At 38.9% G+C, this 20,934-nt stretch overlaps 1 protein-coding gene across 2 annotated transcripts in view; it reads right to left on the bottom strand.

The window, feature by feature from the left end:
- Phex (phosphate regulating endopeptidase homolog X-linked) overlaps positions 1-20,934 on the bottom strand; it is a 313,402-nt gene that overhangs the window by 53,025 nt on the left and 239,443 nt on the right. For both annotated transcript variants that reach the window (XM_045140796.1, XM_004670003.3), the window contains one exon: positions 7,659-7,717. In XM_045140796.1, coding sequence (XP_044996731.1) covers positions 7,659-7,717 — 59 coding nt within the window. The remainder of the gene's footprint in view (positions 1-7,658; positions 7,718-20,934) is intronic.

Here is a 20,934-nt window from a genome sequence, read left to right on the forward strand (position 1 = left end):
TAAACCTCACAGTAACTTGTTGGTCAGGGAGGCCCATGAGCTCCCCTCCCTCCCCCACCAAAAATACAGGCTACTGCCAGTACTCTTGGTTCCCTACCAGAACTAGAATGCAAGACCCTATTTCTTTAGACACCATGTGTGTTGGCTTATCCTGGTTTTTATATGCACAGAACAGAACAGTATCTACCTTTGTGCCTGTCTTCTTTCATTCAGAAGTGACAATCATATATATTCATATAATAGAATGAAGTAGTTTCTTCACCTTCACTGCTGGGTAATATTCAATTGTATGACTAAAGCATAAGGCACTGACATATTCTTCTGTTGGTGAATATTAGGTTCTTTTCAGATTTTTATTATTATGAGTAAAGCTGCTATGAATATTCTGGTACATGCCTTGTGGTAGACATAATAAACTACTTATTAGAAATGAATTTCTGGAGGTAGGAGGTATCAACACATACTTTTCTAAATTGGCTATACTTTATAAATAGAAAAATGCCCTAATTTACAAATTCATTTGAAAGCAAAAGTTCATCCCTCCCCAAAAACGTTCATATTCAGCTGTTTCTCCTGCAATGCACTGGCTATTCTAGGGTTGTATAGCTTTCTAGTTTTACAAATACAAGACTTGACCTTAGTTTGTGCTTGCATTAAATCTTCCCCCAATACTCCATGGGCTAAGTAACCTCACAAGTAGTAGACAATTTAATTAAGGGCCAGAAAGCTAAGTATCTCCACCATTAACATACATTTATATCCATGGGACACCAAGTATCCCTTGTGAGTCTCTTACTTTTTGTCCCTTTGAAAAGCAGTGAGATTAGTTTTGCAGTTGTGACAAAGTTAGGAAAGCACAGGCAGAGGTACTAACAAGTTCCATTCCTTTATCTGTGGTGGTTTGGATGTAACATGTCCCCCATAGAGTCATCTGTTTGAATACCCTAGCTGGAAATGCTTTCTAGAACGCTTGTAGATCATTTAGGAGGAGGAGCCTTGATGGAGAAGGTGTGTCACTGGGGGCAGGCTTTGGGGTCTTATAACCCAACCCTACTTGGTGCTTTTGCACTTTCTACTTCCTCCCTGATGTGAAGATGTGATACTGGCTGCCATGCTTTCCCCACCACTCCTTGAAACTACAAGCCGAAATAAACCCTTTCCTTCCATAAGGTGCTTCTGCTATGGTATTTTGACCCGGCAGTGAGAAAGTAACTGATACACCCTCTTACTAATTCAAATGTAATTAAAGTTTGTGAGAGTTCCTGAATATAACTCCTCATATAGCAGATTTAAATCACTATGATTTCACACTATACTCTGTGTCTGAAGGCATGGCTACCCAGCTGGACAGGGGTAAAACCTTAAGTGTAGCACCCTGTACAACTCAAATACCAAAAGATGATCACAACCATTGGAGTTTTCACAGAGGCATGAAATTTGGAGAAAACTAACAACTGTATATGTTTTTGTATTTTCTGCTCAAGTCTGTACTACATGTAGAAACAGACTAAGTGGTGTAAGTCAGAAAATGATGATGAGAATTGAATGAAATTCTCATAAATCATGTTACTAAGTATAGTTACATTGTAGATGTGGAACCCAATTAAACAGATGGCCACATGCTGTCAGAATTAGCCCCTAATCAATAAAGATGTTCATTTTAGAAAATCACCTCAATTTTTCACTTCTTCAGCAAAGCAAAATGAAGGCAGTTGGGAGGGGGAAGGGGAGTCCCTGGAAACCCAGTGGAGAAATGTGTAAGATGAAATTCCACCTGTCTTAATTTATAGTCCAGAAAATCAGAAAGGAAAGAGGAGAAAAAAGTCACCCAAAGGATTCCTTGTCATCTTGCCTGGCAATGTAATTTACAATGAGACTAGGCACTGGTCATTAGGAAAATAGAAACAGCTTGAATCTCTTAATTAAAATACTGCTTCAAATTGTTCATTTTAAAACTTCTTTGCCCATGAGCTTTCTAGAAGCCACTAGCTTACCCTGAAATGGCTTCTCTCTCAGTAAACTTCTACTAGGTTCAGCTCTTTATAGACGAGAAAAGGCAAAGAAGGGGGACAACGGGAGGCAGAACTATTTAAGCCAAACTTAAGTCCCTCAAAGAACACAAAGCCTTTGGTGACATTTGAAAATGGAACACTAGTGAAGAAACTATCACATCACCTTTTCTTGCATAAGAACAAGACTAGAGTGGTGATAATTAAGTCTACAAATGCCAAGAATTATAATGAAAACAATTCTAGGGCTGGGAAGATGGCTCAGTGCTCAAGCTGTACTGACCAAGTCCGATTCTCTCCAAACCCCACCTAAAAAGCCAGAAGTCAAAACTGGGGAGATGGTTCAGCAGCTAAAAGCACTTTCCCCTTACACACAAGGGTCTCTCAGTCCAAAGACTGCCAAGTTCAACTTCCCTGGAAACCACATAAAAAGCCATGCATATCTGTAACCCCAGTCTATAGGTAGCTGAGACCTGAAATTTGGTAGGGCTTACTGACTAACAACACACACATAACAAACATATAACGCGCACAAGCTAGAAGCCATAGCAGGTGTGATGCTTTGATTCATGTGTCCCCATGAATTTATGTGTTCTGAATGCTAGGTACCCAGCAATTGGGTGTTGGATCTTCCTGGAGACAGTGTATTGTTGGTGGTGGGCTTATGGGTATTATAGCCAGTATCCCTTTGCCAGTGTTTGGCACACTCTCCTGTTGCTGTTTTCCACCTGATGTTGGCCCTGATGTCCACCCTCTGTTGATGCCATTGTTTTCCCCTGCCATCACAGAAGTTTCCCTCAAGTCTATAAGTCAAAATAGACCTCTTCCTCCCACAAACTGCTCTTGGTCAGGTGATTTCCACCAGCAATGCAGAGTTGAATGCAACAACAGAGTTCTGGGATCCTAGCATGCTTACAATGGTGAGCTAAGAAGTGAAAACAGGAATATTTCCTGGAAGCTCGCAGCAGTAAGCATAGCAAAGAACAACAACTGAGTGAGATCCAGAGAGAGAAACCCTTCCTTAAATGAGTAGAAGGGTGAGGACAACCCAAAAGTTGTTCTCTGACCTCCACAAGCTTACCATGACATGTGTGCCTACATTCTCCCATGTACATGAACACACACATACAAATACTTTTTTTTTTTAATTTGATTTTTCAAGGTAGGGTCTCTCTCTAATCCAGGGTAACATGGAATTCACTATGTAGTCTCAGGGTGGCCTTGAACTCAGGGCTATCCTCCTACCTCTACCTCCAAAGTGCTAGGATTAAAGTCATGCACCACCACAACCAGCTCAAATTATTTAAAAAAAAAAAAAAACAACTCTTGGGCTGAAGCAATGACTCAGTGGTTAAGCTACCTGCCTGCAAAGCATAACAACCCTGGCTCAATTTCCCAGTACCCACATAAAGCCAAAGCACATGCATCTGGAGTATGCAGCAGCTGGAGGCCATGGCATACCCATTCACTGTCTTGTCTGTCTCTCTTTTTTCTATTTCTCTTTGCTTGAAAATAAATAAAATATTTTTAAAACTATAAAATGAGCTGGGCATGGTGGTGCACGCCTTTAATCCCAGCACTTGGGGGGCAGAGGTAGAAAGATTTCCATGAGTTCAAGGTTACTTTGAGACTACATAGTGAATTCCAGGTCAACTTGGGCCAGAGTGATACCCTACCTCAGAAAAAAAAAAAAAAAAAATATATATATATATATATATATATATATATATATATATATATATATACATGAAATGAAAAAAAGCTCTGGATGGCATGCCTCAGGGAACATCATGGAAGAGGAGGCAGAAAGATGGTAAGAGCCACAGAGCAGGTAGGAATACCCTGAAGCACTGTCCCCTACTACTCCACAGGGAATAACTGAGGTGTTCATGACCCCACAGCGAATACCACAACTCCACTGAGGAGGGCCCCCAGGGTAATGGTAGCAGGGATGAGGGGATAAAAGAGCATAACCTGATATAAAATATATAACATAATTTTTTTTAACCTCTGGAATTTGGAATGGCTACTTTGGAAAGCATTTGGTGATGTCTGGTAGACCAACCAGGAATCCTACTACAAGGCATAAGCTTTGACTTATTTCAGGAAACATGCATGAGAATATTCAGAGCAGTACTTTCATCAAACCAAACAAAGGCAGAAGACATAGGATTTGATCAAATGAGAGCAGATAAATAATCTGAAGGTAGAGTAGTAAAATGAAAGAAAAAAAAAACTTACTGCCACATGTTCCATGTATAAATCTTGAAAATATGTTGATTGAGAAAACACAGTTCCTTAAGATTGTATGTAGCATTATAACATGTTTCTTGTGCTAAAATAATATATTATTTATGCTATATACAAAAAACTGTTAATATTTTACTTTTAAAACAAACATAGGGGCTAGAGATAGGTCAGCAGTTAATGCACTTGCCTGCAAAGTCTAAGATCTGGGTTTGATTCCCCAGTATGCACATAAAGCCAGATGCACAAGGTGGTGCATGTGTCTGGAGTTTGTTTGCAGTGGCTGGAGGCACTGGCATGCCCATTCTCTCTCTCTCTCTCTCTCTCTCTCTCTCTCTCTCTCTCTCTCTCTCTCTTACTTTCTCTATCTCCCTCTCTCAAATAAATAAATTTTTAAAAATATAAACACAAATCAGCACAGTGGTTACTGCTGTGTTGAGGGAGAAAACAAGATTTAAAGGAAGATGGGCACTCTAATTATACTGCTGTTTGGCATTTTCACTGAAGGATGATTTCATAGGCACATATTGATTTGATGTTGTCTTATATATTTTATAGCTTGACATGTGTCAACATGTTATACATATTTGTTTGCATGTACAAAATATTATACAATAAAACATTTCTTTCTAAATATTATAATATACCTAAATAACTAATATAAATTTTAGTTGTAATTAACATCTGAAATATCATATAAGTCTTCATGTAACAAATGCAGCTTCACTCTCAAATTGGAGCTTAGGGTCTTAAGAAAACAACAGTATGTTCAGGATAATGAATATTTATACAATAAGCATTGGCATTCAAAATATTTAACAACTTATTTGGCTATATTAATTAATGTATAAATCAAAAATTAGCACCATCTGCTTGTTTTACTTCTCTTCATTAATCTCAAAGACCAGTCCTGCAGAGACTTCCATTTCCAATAGTATCCACATGAGTGAAACTCTGTTTGTATGCAATCAGGCCTCTAGCTGCTCCTCTGGCCTGGTAGATCCACAAGGACAAGGTCCACCTTTTAGGGAACTATAGCCTTCTGTCTGGCTGGCCAGAATGCAGGCAGAATACCTCACTGAAAAAGGTGTCTTTTGAGTAAAGATGAGAAGGAATTGAGAACATGAACCATGTACATCACTTGGGGAAGTCTCCAAGGCAAATGGGACCCCAAATATAAATGTCCTAAAGCATCTAGGAATGGGAAAGGAAACAGGTATGGCTATACAGAGAGAGATGACAGTACAGAAGGCAGTAAAGGCAGAAATGACTGTCCTCCAGGCCATTGCAAGTAATTTGGCTTCATACAATCAGTAAAATGATATACCGATATGAGACTTTGAACAAGGGGTTCACGTGGTATGATCACAAAGCATCTTAAAATGGGTAAAATATTGTATTTAGGACGGTCTGGAAGGCATGAAGGCAGAAACAGTGAGATGTGTAAAACAGCTGTTCCCCACAATCCAGCTAGGAGATGGTGGTCACATGAACAAAGATAGTAATGCTTATAAATTCCATTCCCTGAATTTGCTGGTGTTGAATGAAATTGGAACCATGGAATCAGAGTGAAGATGGACTAAGATGAACAGAACAAGCCCCAAGACATACCACCATGGAAAGGTAGAGGAGATTAGGAGAACACAGAAAGAGCTTGAGCCGATGTGATCAGTCTTCCCATGAAAGGCCATCACCAATTCGCTGATGTTTTTCCTTCTCACGAATGCCTTTGCCTTTTTAATACAAATCACTATTCCTCTAAACAATAGCAAAAATTGTTCTGCATAATTTTAAACTTTATTTATATGCTGACATACTTCACATATGTGTCCAATTTGTTTATTTTTCATATAACCTAATATTTTTAAAATTCAACCATGTTGGTAAGTATCACACTGGTCATCTTTCTGTCACTATTGTATGATATTCTTTATATGAATGTGCCAAGCACATTGTATTTATTTTCCAGCAAATAGATGCATAGACCATCCCCCTTTTTCTTCAGTCATCAATAACACTGCTATAAGCATTCTCATTTTGGCTTCCTTTTGCAAGTTCTCAGAAGGAGCTGTTCTCAAACTTTAGCATACATTGAAATCACCCAGAAGTTTTATTAAAACAGGTTTCTAAGGCCCACATTCAAAGTGTGTGTGTGTGTGTGTGTGTGTGTGTGTGGGTGTGTGTGTGGTAGGGCCTGAGAATTTACATTTCTCCCCCTTCCCCCAGGAAGGGTCTCACTGTAGCTCACATTGGCCTGGAACTCACTCTGTACTCCCAGGCTGACCTCGAATTCACAGTGATCCTCCTGCTTCTAACTCTTGAGTGCTGGGATCAAAGGTGTGTCCAGCTATAATTTGCATTTCTTTTTTTTTATTTTTTCTTTTTTTTTCAAAGTAGGGTCTCCCTCTAGCACAGGCTGACCTGGAATTCACTATGTATTCTCAGGATGTCCTTAAACTCATGACAATCCACCTACCTCTGCCTCCTGAGGTATGGAATTAAAGGTGTGGGCCACCACGCCTAGCATAATTTGCATTTCTGACAAATTCCTACATGACATTTTCACTGTTGGTCCAAAAATGACTGAAACTCAAAATACCAGGCACAAGCCAGGCATGCCAATCATGATCATAGGTATGCAGGCACTTCTCTGGCTTTTCTGCATATTATCATCTTTCCTTGCAAAGTGGGCGGCTCAATTTACACTTCCATCACTAGTATGTGTCTTTACAGTTGATGCAAGAACCTGTCAGAATTTTAATTTGTGCCCATCTGACCTTTAATAATTTTTAAATTTATCATAACATTTATAATTACGTGTACCCAACACATAGAAGTCCTCAGACATTACATGCTGTTTAATTAGAATAAAGCCAAAATTCTTTCTTATATACAGATCATCCCCAGTTACCAGCCATTTTCCTCAACCATCCTAGGATAATATGGACAAAATTAAGCTGGGAATGCTGGTGCCTGCCTTTAATTCCAGCACTTGACAGGAGGAGGTAGGAGGATTGCAATGAGTTCAAGGCCACCGTGAGACCACACAGTGAATTCCAGGTCAACCTGGGTGAGAGTGAGATTCCACCTTGAAAAAAAGTATGGACAAAATTAGTAAAAATCAATATGAGAGGAAAGTGTAAGTGTGTTCCTTTGTGTGAAACATTTCAGTCTTAATTTTATAGATTAAAACAATAGTGGCATAAGGCTCTTTTAAAAAAATAAGGTAAATGGAGTAAGAAAAACTGGTCATATCAATAGGAACATAAACTTCTTTCTTCCACATACCTGGTCACTGTAGGTGGCAAATAATGAATAAATATCCTACCCTTCACTTTATGCAATGAAAAGTTCCTTCCATTTGGTACCAGAGTAACAAAAAGACAGGGAGCTGGTACTCACGGATCTGGTTAGTGGATGCACTGTAGAAAGCATTGACTGTTGTTGGATTTGTAAACCACCTGCAGAAAGAGACAAATACCACAGGTTGGCTATCCTTATCCAGATAGGAGGGCAGCAAAGACAAATATAATATGACCACATTTATTAGAAGGTAATCATAGAACAATAAGGATGTTGGCCTGTGGAAAAATTAGCTCAGGCAGGGCTATTGTCCTGTTCAATGAACAATCTTATCACAAGTTGAACATAGTTTGGCAAGAATGCATTAGCATGGGAGGTTGGAGAGATGGTACCGGGGCTACAGCTATACAAGCATGAAGACCTGAGTTCAATTCCTAGAACACACTTAGGGGGAAAAAACCACCAGACATGACAGTAAATGCTTGTAATCACAACTGGGAGGCAGAGAATGGTGGATCCGTAGAACTGGCTGGTCAGCCAGTACAGCCAACTTGATGAGCTTCAAGTCAATAAGAGACCCTGTCTCAAAAAATGTCGGCATGTATACACAAAAGAATATATTAACATGTCTGGTTATTCATTGTTACTAACAACAAACAAAATATCAACATGAGTGTTTCTGGATGAGTTTTAATAAATTATAAAATAAAAAATGCTCAGTCTGGAGAAATGGCTTAGTGGTTAAGGCACTTGCCTGTGAAACCTAAGGACCCAGGTTTCATTCGCCAGTACCCACATAAGCCAAATGCACAGGGAGGCGCATGTGTCTGGAGTTCATTTTCAGTCGCTGGAGGCCCTGCTGCACCCTTTCTCTCTCTCTCTCTCTCTCTCTCTCTCTCTCTCTCTCTCTCTCTCTCTCTCTGTGTGTGTGTGTGTGTGTGTGTGTGTGTGTGCACGCATGCTTATCTCAAATAAATAACTAAATAATAAAATATTTTTGATTAAATGTCCTCTCTGGATATTGAAACACAACTTGCTGGTGCTTCCCAGGCTCTGCTTAGTGGATCCATGGGCCAGGATCATGCATCATCTCTGACATATCCATGAAAAAGGTCTGGATTGGTGGCAACAACAAATAGATCCATTTAAAGAGACATGAATAATGTGCCCTCACATTCCCCACAGGGTCTGACTACTTTGGTAGAAAGTTTAACAATTTAAGGGTCAAAAGATTGAACTAACTCTATTACTAACTAGCTGAGTTTTGTTGAAATAGCCATCAATCTTCCCAGGGTTTGGTTGTAGCTATAAAGTGAAGGTATCACATTAGGAGTAGGATGGTTTGGATGTAAAATGTCCCCCATAGACTCATATGTTTAAATACTTAATCCGCAATTGTCCAGGGAGCTTGCAGAAACTTTAGGAGGTAGGACTTTGCAGGTGGAGTGGGCCAGTATGGGTGGGCCTTGAGGTGTTAAAGCCCAGCTCCACTTGCTATTCTCCTTCTCTATCTTTCTCTTTGCTGATTGTGACAATGTGAAATCAACTTCCTGCTCTGGCCATTCTTTCCTGGTCATAATGGACTTCACCCTTTGAAACTGTAAGATAAAATAAACATTTTGCTTCCCTAACCTGCTTCCACTTGGTTATTTTGTCCCAGCAATGAGAAAGGAACTAATACAGAAAATTAGTACTGGGCTAGAGAGATGACTTAGCAGTTAAGCACTTGCCTGTGAAGCCTAAAGACCCCGGTTCAAGGCTCGATTCCCCAGGACCCACGTTATCCAGATGCACAAGGGGGCACACGCATCTGGAATTTATTTGCAGTGGCTGGAGCCCCTGGAGTGCCCATTCTCCCCCCCCCTCTATCTCTCTCTCTCTCTCTCCCTCTCTGCCTTTTTCTCACTCTCAAATAAATAAATAAACAAAAAAATTTTAAAAACAAGAAAATTAGTACTGAGAAGTGTGGTCATTACTGCAATAAACCTGATAAGTCTATGTGTCCCTTACAGCTATAAACAGCCTATCCCTTCACATTAAAGGCATTCTATGTTAACAGGAATTGTCTATTATTTTTATGTAAACAGAGAGTAGACATTTTAGACTTTTGGGGTGGCTAGAAAAACTAAAGGTATTATATACATATTTAAAAGCAAAATTTCCACAAATGTTTACTGATATAATAACCATCAGTTACAATTTTTATAACACAGGATCATGGAATTAGTTTAGGCTAGGATAACATTTTGCTTATTTGGGGTTCAAAGTTATTGCTTCCTATTACCAGACCAATTTTTAATATTTTTTTTAGTTTGAGCATTGAGACCATTGATATTAAGATTTATTATTGATAAGTGTGTATTTATTTTTGCCATTTTTCTTGTTTTGTAGTTCTTCCAGTTTTACCTTTGCTCTTTTGTATTAACTAGTATTTGAGTATGGTTTGTTTTTTCCCGGTTCCTCATATGCGTGCTTTTCTTTCTTTTCAGCATGGAGGATCCTTTCAAGTAGTTTCTGTAGAGTTGGTTTTGTCTTGAAATATTCTTTCAACCTGCTTTTGTTGTGGAATGTCCTTATTTCTCCATGTATTTGAATGAATAGCTTTTCAGGATAAAGTAATCTTGATTGACGATTGTTATCTTTCAGAACTTAGAATACATCATTCCAATCCCTTCTGGCTTTTAAAGTTTGTGTTGAGTAATCTGCTGTGATCTTGATAGGCTTGCCTTCTATCTAAGCATCATTCTTGACTATGGGCTATAAGAAAATGGGCAGCAGTCAAGATCTAGCCCAGTCACTGTCTTTTGTGATTAAAATCAAAAAAAATTCTCAAAAATAAATTTGTATAGGGCTAGGAGTGTTGCTTAGTGATATGCATGCATGAGGATCATGGTTCAATTCCCAGCATCACACACACAAATAAATCTCATGCTCATATTTTAATTATATATTATGTTTTAATTAATATTTTTAAATATAATCATTTTATTCATTTATGTCTATAGAAAATTTATGTCAGGGCTGGAGAGATGGCTTAGCGGTTAAGCGTTTGCCTGTGAAGCCTAAGGATCCTGGTTTAAGGCTCGGTTCCTCAGGTCCCACGTTAGCCAGATGCACAAGGGGGCACACGCGTCTGGAATTCGTTTGCAGAGGCTGGAAGCCCTGGCGCACCCATTCTCTCTCTCTCCCTCTATCTGTCTTTCTCTCTGTGTCTGTTGCTCTCAAATAAATAAATAAATAAATTTTAAAAAATTTAAAAAAAAGAAAATTTATGTCAGACTGATTTTAATTTATATCAAGTTGCTATGGGTAGGGAACCCAACTGGTGATTCTCTTTGTTCCACTCATATCTTCTCCTTCCCTGTGAAAAAGTGGATGAATATGTGACCCTATTCTTATGATTGTTAGCCAACATTCATTGAGAACTTACTATATGGTAAGTTCATTATTATTAACCCGTTCATAGTAAAGGATGATGAAACTTAGAAGTATCATGTACTTGCACAAAGTCTTATCTGTCTCACTCCAAAGGAACTCTATTAGGCCCTGTGGTAGTTTGAATCTGTCTTCCAGTAGTCTCAGGTATTGCTAAAATTGAGTTTACAAGCCAGGTGTGGTGGTGCAAGCCTTTAATTCCAGCACTTGGAAAGCAGAGATAGGAGGATTGCCATGAGTTCAAGGCCACCCTGAGACTACATAGTGAATTCCAGATAGCAAGAACCTACCTCAAAAAAAAAAAAAAAAAGAGTTTGCAGCCTCTGCTCCTAGCAGAGAAACTCCTGCTTGAGGGGAAAGGGGGCATGTCACTTAGAGCAGATCTGAATTCTAGCCTAAGGTATGCAGAGTGAGCTCCCTGTGATCTGGTGCTTGCTTGTTGTGCTACTGGTGGTACTTATCCCTCTATGGATCTCAGAAAAGGAAGCCAGCTTCTTTTGCCACCAAAAGAATTTTCCCTGGATCTGTAAGCCTGAGATAAATCCTGTTCCTCCCATAAACTGTGGTTTGGAGGTTCATCCTAGCTGTGTGTAGCTGACCTCAACAGGCCCTATATTATCCTAGAGACAGTCCCAGAAATCAAGAGAGAAAGTACCTCTTCTATTGTCAAAACTGATCCAGGCATGGTGTGGTGGCACAAACTTTTGGTCCCAACACTCAGGAGGCAGAGGTAGGAGGATCTCCATGAGTTCAAGGTCATTCTGAGACTACAAAGTGAATTCTAGGTCAGTCTGGGCTACAGAAAGACCCCACCTTGAAGAAAAATAATAATAATAACATAAAAGAAAAAAATCCTCATTAAAAAAAAAACTGAACTCTTGGCCAGGCATGGTGGCACATGCTTTTCATCTCAGCATACAGGAGGCAGAGGTAGGAGGATTACCATGAGTTCAAGGCCAGCCTAGGACTACATAGTGAATTTCAGTTCAGCCTGGGCTAGACTGAGGCCCTACCTTGAAAAAAAAAAAAAAAAAAAAAACCTGACCACATGACTTATTCCCACAAAAAATATCCTTTTCCTTCAAATTTAGCACAATTAGTTCAAGTAAGCTCTGGTATTTAGCAAAAAGTTACTGACTGACATATTTTCCCTTAGGAAACAGGTAAAGGAGGAGTATCTTTACTGACTCCTAACTTACTACATGTAGTGAACAAAATTGTGGTCACATCCTAATGTCTGGGATCCTGACAATATGTTACATTATGCACCAAATAAACTTTGTTGTTGTAATTAAGGTTAAGGATCTGAGACTAGGAAACCTATCCTGGATAATCCAGGTAGGCTATCCCAATCACATGAGTCCTTAAAAGCAGCCAACCTTTATTTGTCCAGAATCAGACAGATGCAACAGAAGACTAGAAGTCAGAAATGATGCTTGCAGCTAGTAAGTCAGGGAGATTGGGTGACAAGGATTCTGCATACTATTGCTGGCTCTCAGGTTATAGAGGCCATATGCAAGGAAGTACCACAATGTACACTAACAATAATGCATGTTCCAAGAGATTGCCCTTCTCTGCTCAACCACCTCATCCCTTTAGCAAAAAGCAAACTTCGAAATATCAGATAAGAACTATACAGTGGTTCTGGAGGGATAGCTTAGGCATTAAAGGCACTTGCTTTAAAAGCCTGCCAATATGGGTTCAATTATACAACCACTCACATAAAGCTTGATGGGTGCTCATTTGTAGCAACAAGAGACCCTCATGTGCACATGCACACACCCATGCAAATAAGTAAATAAATAAAAATACTGTTTTAAAAAAAGTATAACCACACAGTGAACATGTTGCTAACCACTTATAGGCAGAAAACAAAGAAATCAAACGACCCATGGCTGAAACCCCTGATGGGACATCTGAAACTTCAGCAGGGGCTTATAAAATATCCTACCTCTGAGCCATGATCTTCTCATTCCTGACACCTATCTTAGAGCACTTGATAATTCTCAGGGCCGTTTGGAGCTTTGTTCGTTACTGGAACTGATATTAAGCACCTGCACTCACAGGTCCTACAAGTTGTTGATGTTGTATCTGTTTGTTCAGGGCCCATGCCAATCCAACTGTTCAACATCTTGTACATCTCCTTTATTATGTCCAATTTTGTTATATACTTACTTTTATTATTCTCTGATATAAGCCTACCTGTGATAGTTTTCAGAAACTTTTTAAAATATACTCCCACTAAGAGATTATATTGAAGTTCCTTACCTCTTAATTATGAACTAGCATTACTGGCTTACTTCTAAGGAATAAGATGCAGTTCAAATAACCCTTTGTGACTTCCAAGGCTGGGCAATATATCCTCTCTCTGGTGCATGAAAGCATGTCCTTCCTCCCTTATCCCTGTCCTTCCTTCTCAAGAAACTTGCATTTCAACTTTCTTCATTAATCATCATTCTGTTAAGAATCCCAATGTACAGAGGAGATACCCATCAACCAGTAGACATGTAAGAGAGGGAGCCTAGCCACTATCTTACAATAACTACTCATGAGACCATAAGAACCACCCAGCTGAGCCTAGTGACCCCCTCAGGATCACGAGATGTAAAAGTAAATGACTATGATATTCTGGACTATCTGCATTTTGGAATTGTTTGTTATTCAACAACAGAGCACTAAAAAGTTGTCTGTTCTAAACAAGGCCCTACCTAATAGAATGGACTTCAACAGAAAACTGTTTTATTTGGCCAGCACCATTCTTTTTTTTTTTTTAAATCAAAACAGGTCCTTATTGACATAATTCTATAATGTACCCTTGCTTAAAATCCTAGTGCTGAGGTTGGGAAGATGGATGAGTAATTAAAAGTGCTTGATTGCAATGCCTACCTGGGTCCAATATCCAAGCCACACCCATAAGCTAGATGCAGAAAGTGGCACACATGTCTTGTGTTCATTTGCAGTGGCAAGAGGCCCTGGTGCATCACTCAACTAGAACTGCTTTAAGTGGAGGGTGTTTAATCACTTGCTCTCCACATTCTTCAAGGGTCTTAATTCTTTACAATTGTGTAAAATGACCATTTTTATTTTATTTTTATTTTTATTATATACAAACAGAGAGACCGAGTGAGAGAGCACAAGAGTGAATGAGAATGGGTATGCCAAGGCTACTATTACAAACCAACTCTGGACGCATACACTACTTTGTGCATCTGGATTTATGTGAGTACTTGGGACTCAAACTCAGGCCTCTAGGCTTTGTAAGGAAGTGCCTTTAACCGCTGACCTATCTCTTCAGCCTCAAAATGGCCATTTCTTAACTGACAGAACACTGTAGGAATTTGATATTGTAGAATTTATCTCACAATAAGATTTTAAGCTCCTTATGAAGTAAGACTGCTGTTCAAGTGGTATATTCTGAGTCCACTAAATTTATTTAATAACCAAAAAAGATCATCCAGTTGCTTTACATTCTTCTTGCTGTGTTTTGATGGTGCTCCTGTAATCTGTAATTATAGGAGAACTTAATAGATGTGGTAAGGGAGAGAAGTCCAATATAAACTTCAAATCCCAAAATATATGGAGATGAAATTATACCAGACAATGACACAGATAAAAAGTAATGACAAAAATTTAATAATCTGAAAGAAACACATTGATATTCTGAATCTTATGACTATATGAAATAGATATAAATCAGGCTTCACATTTTACTTATCAACTCTTAAAGGTAGTCTACAGAACATGTAATGGAAAAAAATTGAATACTTTTAGTTTCTTACTAATAACCTACAGATTGTAGCACTTGCATTCTGTGCTGTACAAAATGCTTTGGCTAACAAAAATTTGGGGCAAGATTGTAATTTACATAGAGATTTGATATATATTTACATGTTTTTCAAGAGGTAGAGAAAGAGAATCCAGATAGTTCTGTTCATAGTAGAATGAGGGAAGAAGGTTTAAAATCATTTTTGTAAAAGAAGAGGATCCTGAGGGAAAGAAATTACTTTTGACTCAAGCCAAGCAGTAAAGTAAATCCTCTATTTTTAAGCAAAGCAATGAAGTGACAATTCTGAGAACCAATCCCTAAATATGTACCTTCAGGGATGACCATCCAATTAATTTCACTCTTGCTGACATTTTCCATTGCCTTAGAAACTTCTTAATGCATATTAGTGCAGCTAAAATAGATTCCATGAGAAGAAATATAAAGGGTATTTATCTCATAGTCCCACAAAGAAGCAAAATGTTATTTCAGGGCTTTTTGGAACTATAATCATGATGAGCTGTTCAAAGTAAACTTGTATAGAGGAGCTACTCCAGAATCATCCCTACTTGATTAACTCATGAATTTTCAGAGCTACAGGATGTCAATTAAAGCCTGTGGATTTCATGAAGCTAAAATTTCCTACAATGCCTAAAAAGGACTAGCCAGATATTTCTTTTAAGAAAACTTGACAGTCATGTCACTTTACCATGGAAACAAGACATTAAATTTTTCAATGTTATTTTCTCTCAAATAGTCTGACGAAAAAAAGAATTATAAGTATTATACTGATTTTTATTCTTAGAGCACTTTTCCCAAACATTAACCAATTTAATGCCTTTGTGAAAGAAGTACAGTCACCTCTATTTATCTACAGGCTTCACAGCCACAGGTGGGAAATAATGCAGCTATACTTCACATGCACAGACTTTTTCTTGCCATTATTCTCTAAACAATGTAGTGCCTATTTGCATAGCATTTACATTGTATTGTAAATAATGTAGACATGATTTAACTCACACAGGAAGTTGTATATGGGTTATATGCAAATGCTCTATCATTTTGTATAAGGAACTTGATTGAGCATCCTCAAAATTTGGTTTCTTTGAGATATCCTGAAACCAATCCCTCATGGATACTGAGGAACAACTGTATTTGGTTTCTATTGACAGAGAAAAACTATACAAATAAAATAATTTGTCTAAGCTCACAAGTTCACCCAACATTTTTCCAAGGCATGAATAAAATATTAGCAATATCCAAGACCACCAAAATCTGACAGTTCATCAATACTTTAGTATAATGTTAAAGATGGCCCTTTTAGAATTTTTAAAATTAGCAACCCAGGTCCACACAACCAAATAAATGACAATATTTTGAATTTTAGAGAGACTTCTGGCCAAGATGGTGACTGCCTAACTGTGCCACACATCCCCAGGAAAGAAAGGCAAGGCATTAAGGGTTTACTGGGTCTTTCAGTGGAAAGCAATCTCTAATAGATCATCACCAGTTGGATGGCACACAGCAGCTTTATTTTTATTCATTTATTTAGTTAGTTTTGTGTTGTTTTGTTTATGGAGGTAGGATCTCACTCTAGCCCAGGCTGACCTGGAATTCACTGTGCAGTCTCAGGGTGACCTCAAACTCACCGTTATCCTCCTACTTCTGCCTCCTGAGTGCTGGGATTAAAGGAATGCACCACCATGCCCGGCTTTAGAGGAGCTTCTTTATTTTTATTTATTTATTTATTTATTTATTTATTTATTTAAGAGCGACAGACAGACAGAAAGAGGCAGAGAGAGAGAGAGAGAGAGAGAGAGAGAGAGAGAGGGAGAGAATGGGCGTGCCAGGCCTCCAGCCAGGCACTATAGACATCTCCAGACACATGTGCCCCCTTGTGCATCTGGCTAATGTGGGTCCTGGAGAATCGAGCCTCAAACCAGGGTCCTTAGGCTTCACAGGCAAGTGCTTAACCACTAAGCCATCTCTCCAGCCCTAGAGGAGCTTCTTTAAAGGCCACATAGATCCACAAAAAATGCTGGTAAAAGCTTTAAAATTTCTACAAGTTACCAAAAAATTTTGAACTGAACTGAGATCTTAAAGGATAATTTGCATATATCTGTATGTAGATGATCATAGAGATATTCAAAATCATTTGCTGAAGTCATCAGATTTGAGTCATCAGATTTTATACCTATAAATCTAAAATTTCTACTGACTAGTTTGAGAAGAGAATGGAATAGACAGAGAAATAACATGATGAGAGGAGAAAACCAAGGACAGTGGAACAGATGGCTTTAGACCATTAGCTGTCATTACCAAAGAATTCTAAAGCCATCTGCTTCTTGCTTTTGTGGTTTTGGCTGCATTCAGGCATAGGTAAAGGACTGACTCATCTTTAAGCCTATTCCTTAAAGTCAAGAATTTATGTTACCTTGTAGATATGTCTTATAAAATGTTTGACAGGCTGAGTCAAGGATAACCAGATGGGAGCATGAAAAGGAAAAGGAGGTATTCGTAGCTTAAAAGAAGGAAAGATGCAGGGGTCTAGAGTTTCTAGAATCATGAAGAGAGTAAAGAGTTTAAAGAGTTAGAAACTAGAGATGAAGAGAGCATTTAAAAAGTGCACTAAATATATGGAAATCAGAATATTAATCAAGATTTAAAATTAGACAAATGCAACTACTGGAAAGGGATACAGCCCACTCCTACCTGCCCTGCAAAATCAAAAGAACTCCATAGAGAAGACAACAGGAACCAGCTGAGCACCTCTAGAACTCAGACAGCATCCCACAACCTCTCCTTTCCCATATGTCAGCACCAGGGAACACCCCTGGAGATCCCAGGACATCCAGCCACTACTCCCACACACAGCATCCAGCAAAACAGATTTGAAGAGAAGACTAACCTGGTCAGCTGAGCTGAGCCCATAGTGCACCAAAGAAGGAACCAGCATCACTATTCAATGTAGATAAGACAAAAATTCCCTCCAAAAGATAACTAATCTGGTTTACACTGGGGCAATACATACCACAAAGCTGGGTATATAGGTTTAGACTGAAAGTGCTAACTGTACTTTCTATATGAAGGCAGATTACTAAAGAAAAAAAATCACAGAATGGAAAGAAATTCAAAACCTTGCCCACTAAGGCAGAAATAGATTTGTTAGATCAGATGTAGGTTTAGTATACTTTGCCTTTTTTTATTAGTTATGTACTCAGTGAATACAGCCAAGTTGGTACCATCGTTAGCCTCCTCCCTGTCCTCCCCATCCACAGGGACCCTCCCTCATTGGGGAATATGGGTCGTGCATTATGGGGTTAGCCATCAGTTATGGGTAAGAGGCAATGTCTCTGTGTATCATGACCCAACATGTGGCTCTAACATTCTCATTATACTTTGCCTTTTTAAAATAGTATGTGTCTTAGGGTTACTTTTTGTCACTTTTGCTATTTCTTAATCTTAGTGCCCTGTTAAGTGCTCTGTTTTTGAGCTAGGGTCTCATCCCAGCTCAGGCTGATCTGGAACTTACTGCAGAGCAAGCCAGCCTTGAGCTCAAAGTGATCCTCTCACCTTAGCTTCCTGAGCGAAAGAGTTAAAGGCATGAGCCACCACACCCACTTTAGTACTTTTTTTGCAAGAGGGGGTTGCTAGGTAGGGTCTCATTGTAGCCCAGGTTGGTCTGGAATTTAGTATGTAGTCTCAGGCTGGCCTTGAACTCACAGTGATCCTCCTGCCCCTGCCTCCTCATGCTGGGATTAAAGGTGTGTACCACTACACCCAATGAGAACTTTTTTTTTTTAGTCTCCACTCATGCATATGTATACTGTGCTGATTTTGTTTATATTTGTATGTCACTCAGTTGGATTTTAGGTTTATTCTGTATTTTTCTTCACCCAGTCTATTAGTGGAATCTCTCTACCACTCCCCCCCCCCACACACACACACTTCTATACTTTCCTTATTTCCAACCTCTTTTCTACATTTCCTCCTCCTTATCCCCACCATTTTACATAGCTAAAATCTTCCATAGCCTTAACAAACTCTTAAATCTATGGAATCTAACAGTATTTCAACTTTACTCTCTCAGATCTTTTTGTCACCTCAAGTTTTTTCAAAGTTAAGACTAGTTCTCATTCTAGCATATCTTATACCACTCCCATGTATATATAACCAGAAGCCTAGCATACTTCAGACTAGCCTTGAACCTTTACCCACCAGCAATTTCTGAAGTCAAAGGACCACTACTAGGACATTCACACAGCAGACATATCCTCCAGCCTGGATCCTGATGTTACTCTGGGAGTAAAATAGAGGCCATATCTGGTACCTTGAGCTCTACCATGAGCATTTACCATCTGACATACATACCAAAAAATAAAGCTAATAACACAAATCCAAGCAATGAAATAACCCGTTATAAAGATTCCAACACAAAAATATAAGAAACAAAAAAATTAATGCACCCATACTCCTCTAAAAATTATAAATCCAACAGTAATGACTCTCAGTGAGAATTCATTAGATGAAATACAAGACAAAAAATTCAAAAGAATGATTATAATTTTGTTCAAGAAAATTAAAAGAAAAGGAATCATAGAAGAAAACAAACTCCTGAAGGAGAATACAGGATATTAATTAATGAAATAATGAGGTCAATATAAGATATGAATAAGGAAGTAGAAATACTAAAAAAAAAATCTGAAATATTTGAAATAAAAACAAAAAAATCTCTGCACAAAATCCAACCAATAGAATGGATCAAGGAGATGAGAGAAGATCTAGCTTTGAAGACAAGGTGGAGGACTTGGAACACTTAAAGAGAAAGAAAATATGAAGTTATGAGCAGGAATTTCAAAACATTCGGGACACAATGAAAGGATCAAATCTAAGAATTCTGGACAGAGAAGGAGAAGAATTTCAGTCAAAAGGCATAGCAACTGACAAACTTCTCCATGGAGACAGTAGTAGACACCGAGGAGACTTAACAGTCACCAAAGCAGAAATGCAAAAAATGCAGGGAGCTCAACACTAAAGTAGACCTTTAACATACCCACCAAGGCTCAGGGAACATTGCAGAAGAGGGGGAGAAAAGATCCTAAGTGCCATAGGGTGGGAAGGTGGATCCCAAGATATTGTCCCCCTGCCACTGAGACTAATTGGTACGTTGATAACCTCACAATGAATACCTACAACCCCACTGAAGAGGGCCCTCAGGGGGATGGGGGCAGGAGAAAGGGGATATATAACCTGATGGGAATATGACCAATATGCAATATTTTCAGAATATAAAGTTCATAATAATAAAAATAATTACTTAAAATAGCATATCATGGTTCATGCCTTTAATTCCAGCACTTGGGAGACAGAGGGAAGAGGATCACCATGAGTTCAAGGCCACCGTGAAACTACATAGTGAATTCCAGGTCAGCCAGGAATCTAGAAAGGGGCCATAAGGGAGGGTGGATAAAGGAAGACTTAAGATGAGCTTATAGTGGATATGCAAGTACAGGGGCAGAATATTTGGGGTGGTAAGGCCTAAGAGGTGTCAGGAAAGGGGCATGTATAGAGGAGAGGAGAGGTAAGAGTAGGGCTAATCAAAACTAAAGATGTTATAGTCTCAGGGCTTCCTTCCCCTCCTAGCTAAAAACTGAAATCCTCCTCCAAATGGTCCCTCCAATTTCTGCCCCATGGAGAACAAGACAACCTGGCTCCTTGAGCTCCCACCTTCGCAAACCTCCTCCCATTGGCCATTCTTCCATGCCCTAAGAGCATGGATATAAAAGCCCTGATGACATTATTCCTGTCATCTTGTTCTTTCCTCCCTTTGCTCAGACAGATATGTATATATTCTCCTTCTCTGTCTTTATGTACACCTCTGTCTCCCTTGGTCCCACTCCTGCAAGTGTTCACACCCATAACACCTCTGGTGCCTTTACAGAACACCTTGGGCAGGTCCCTCTGCCTTCTTCCCCACCGCCTTAAAGCTACAGTGTCATACCACTGAAGCCTATCAATAAAGTTTTCTTGTCGAACCCCCACAGTAGTCTCAGCCTTTTTCTTGTCCAAAACACCTGACAGGAAATAAGCCATATGGTAACCTACTTCTTCACTAGCTAAAACTATATGTCAAACAAGAGAAGGAGTTTGTATAATGCTTCACCTAGAAAACATAGA

This window comes from Jaculus jaculus, chromosome X (assembly GCF_020740685.1).
Source record: "Jaculus jaculus isolate mJacJac1 chromosome X, mJacJac1.mat.Y.cur, whole genome shotgun sequence".
Lineage (NCBI taxonomy): Eukaryota > Metazoa > Chordata > Mammalia > Rodentia > Dipodidae > Jaculus > Jaculus jaculus.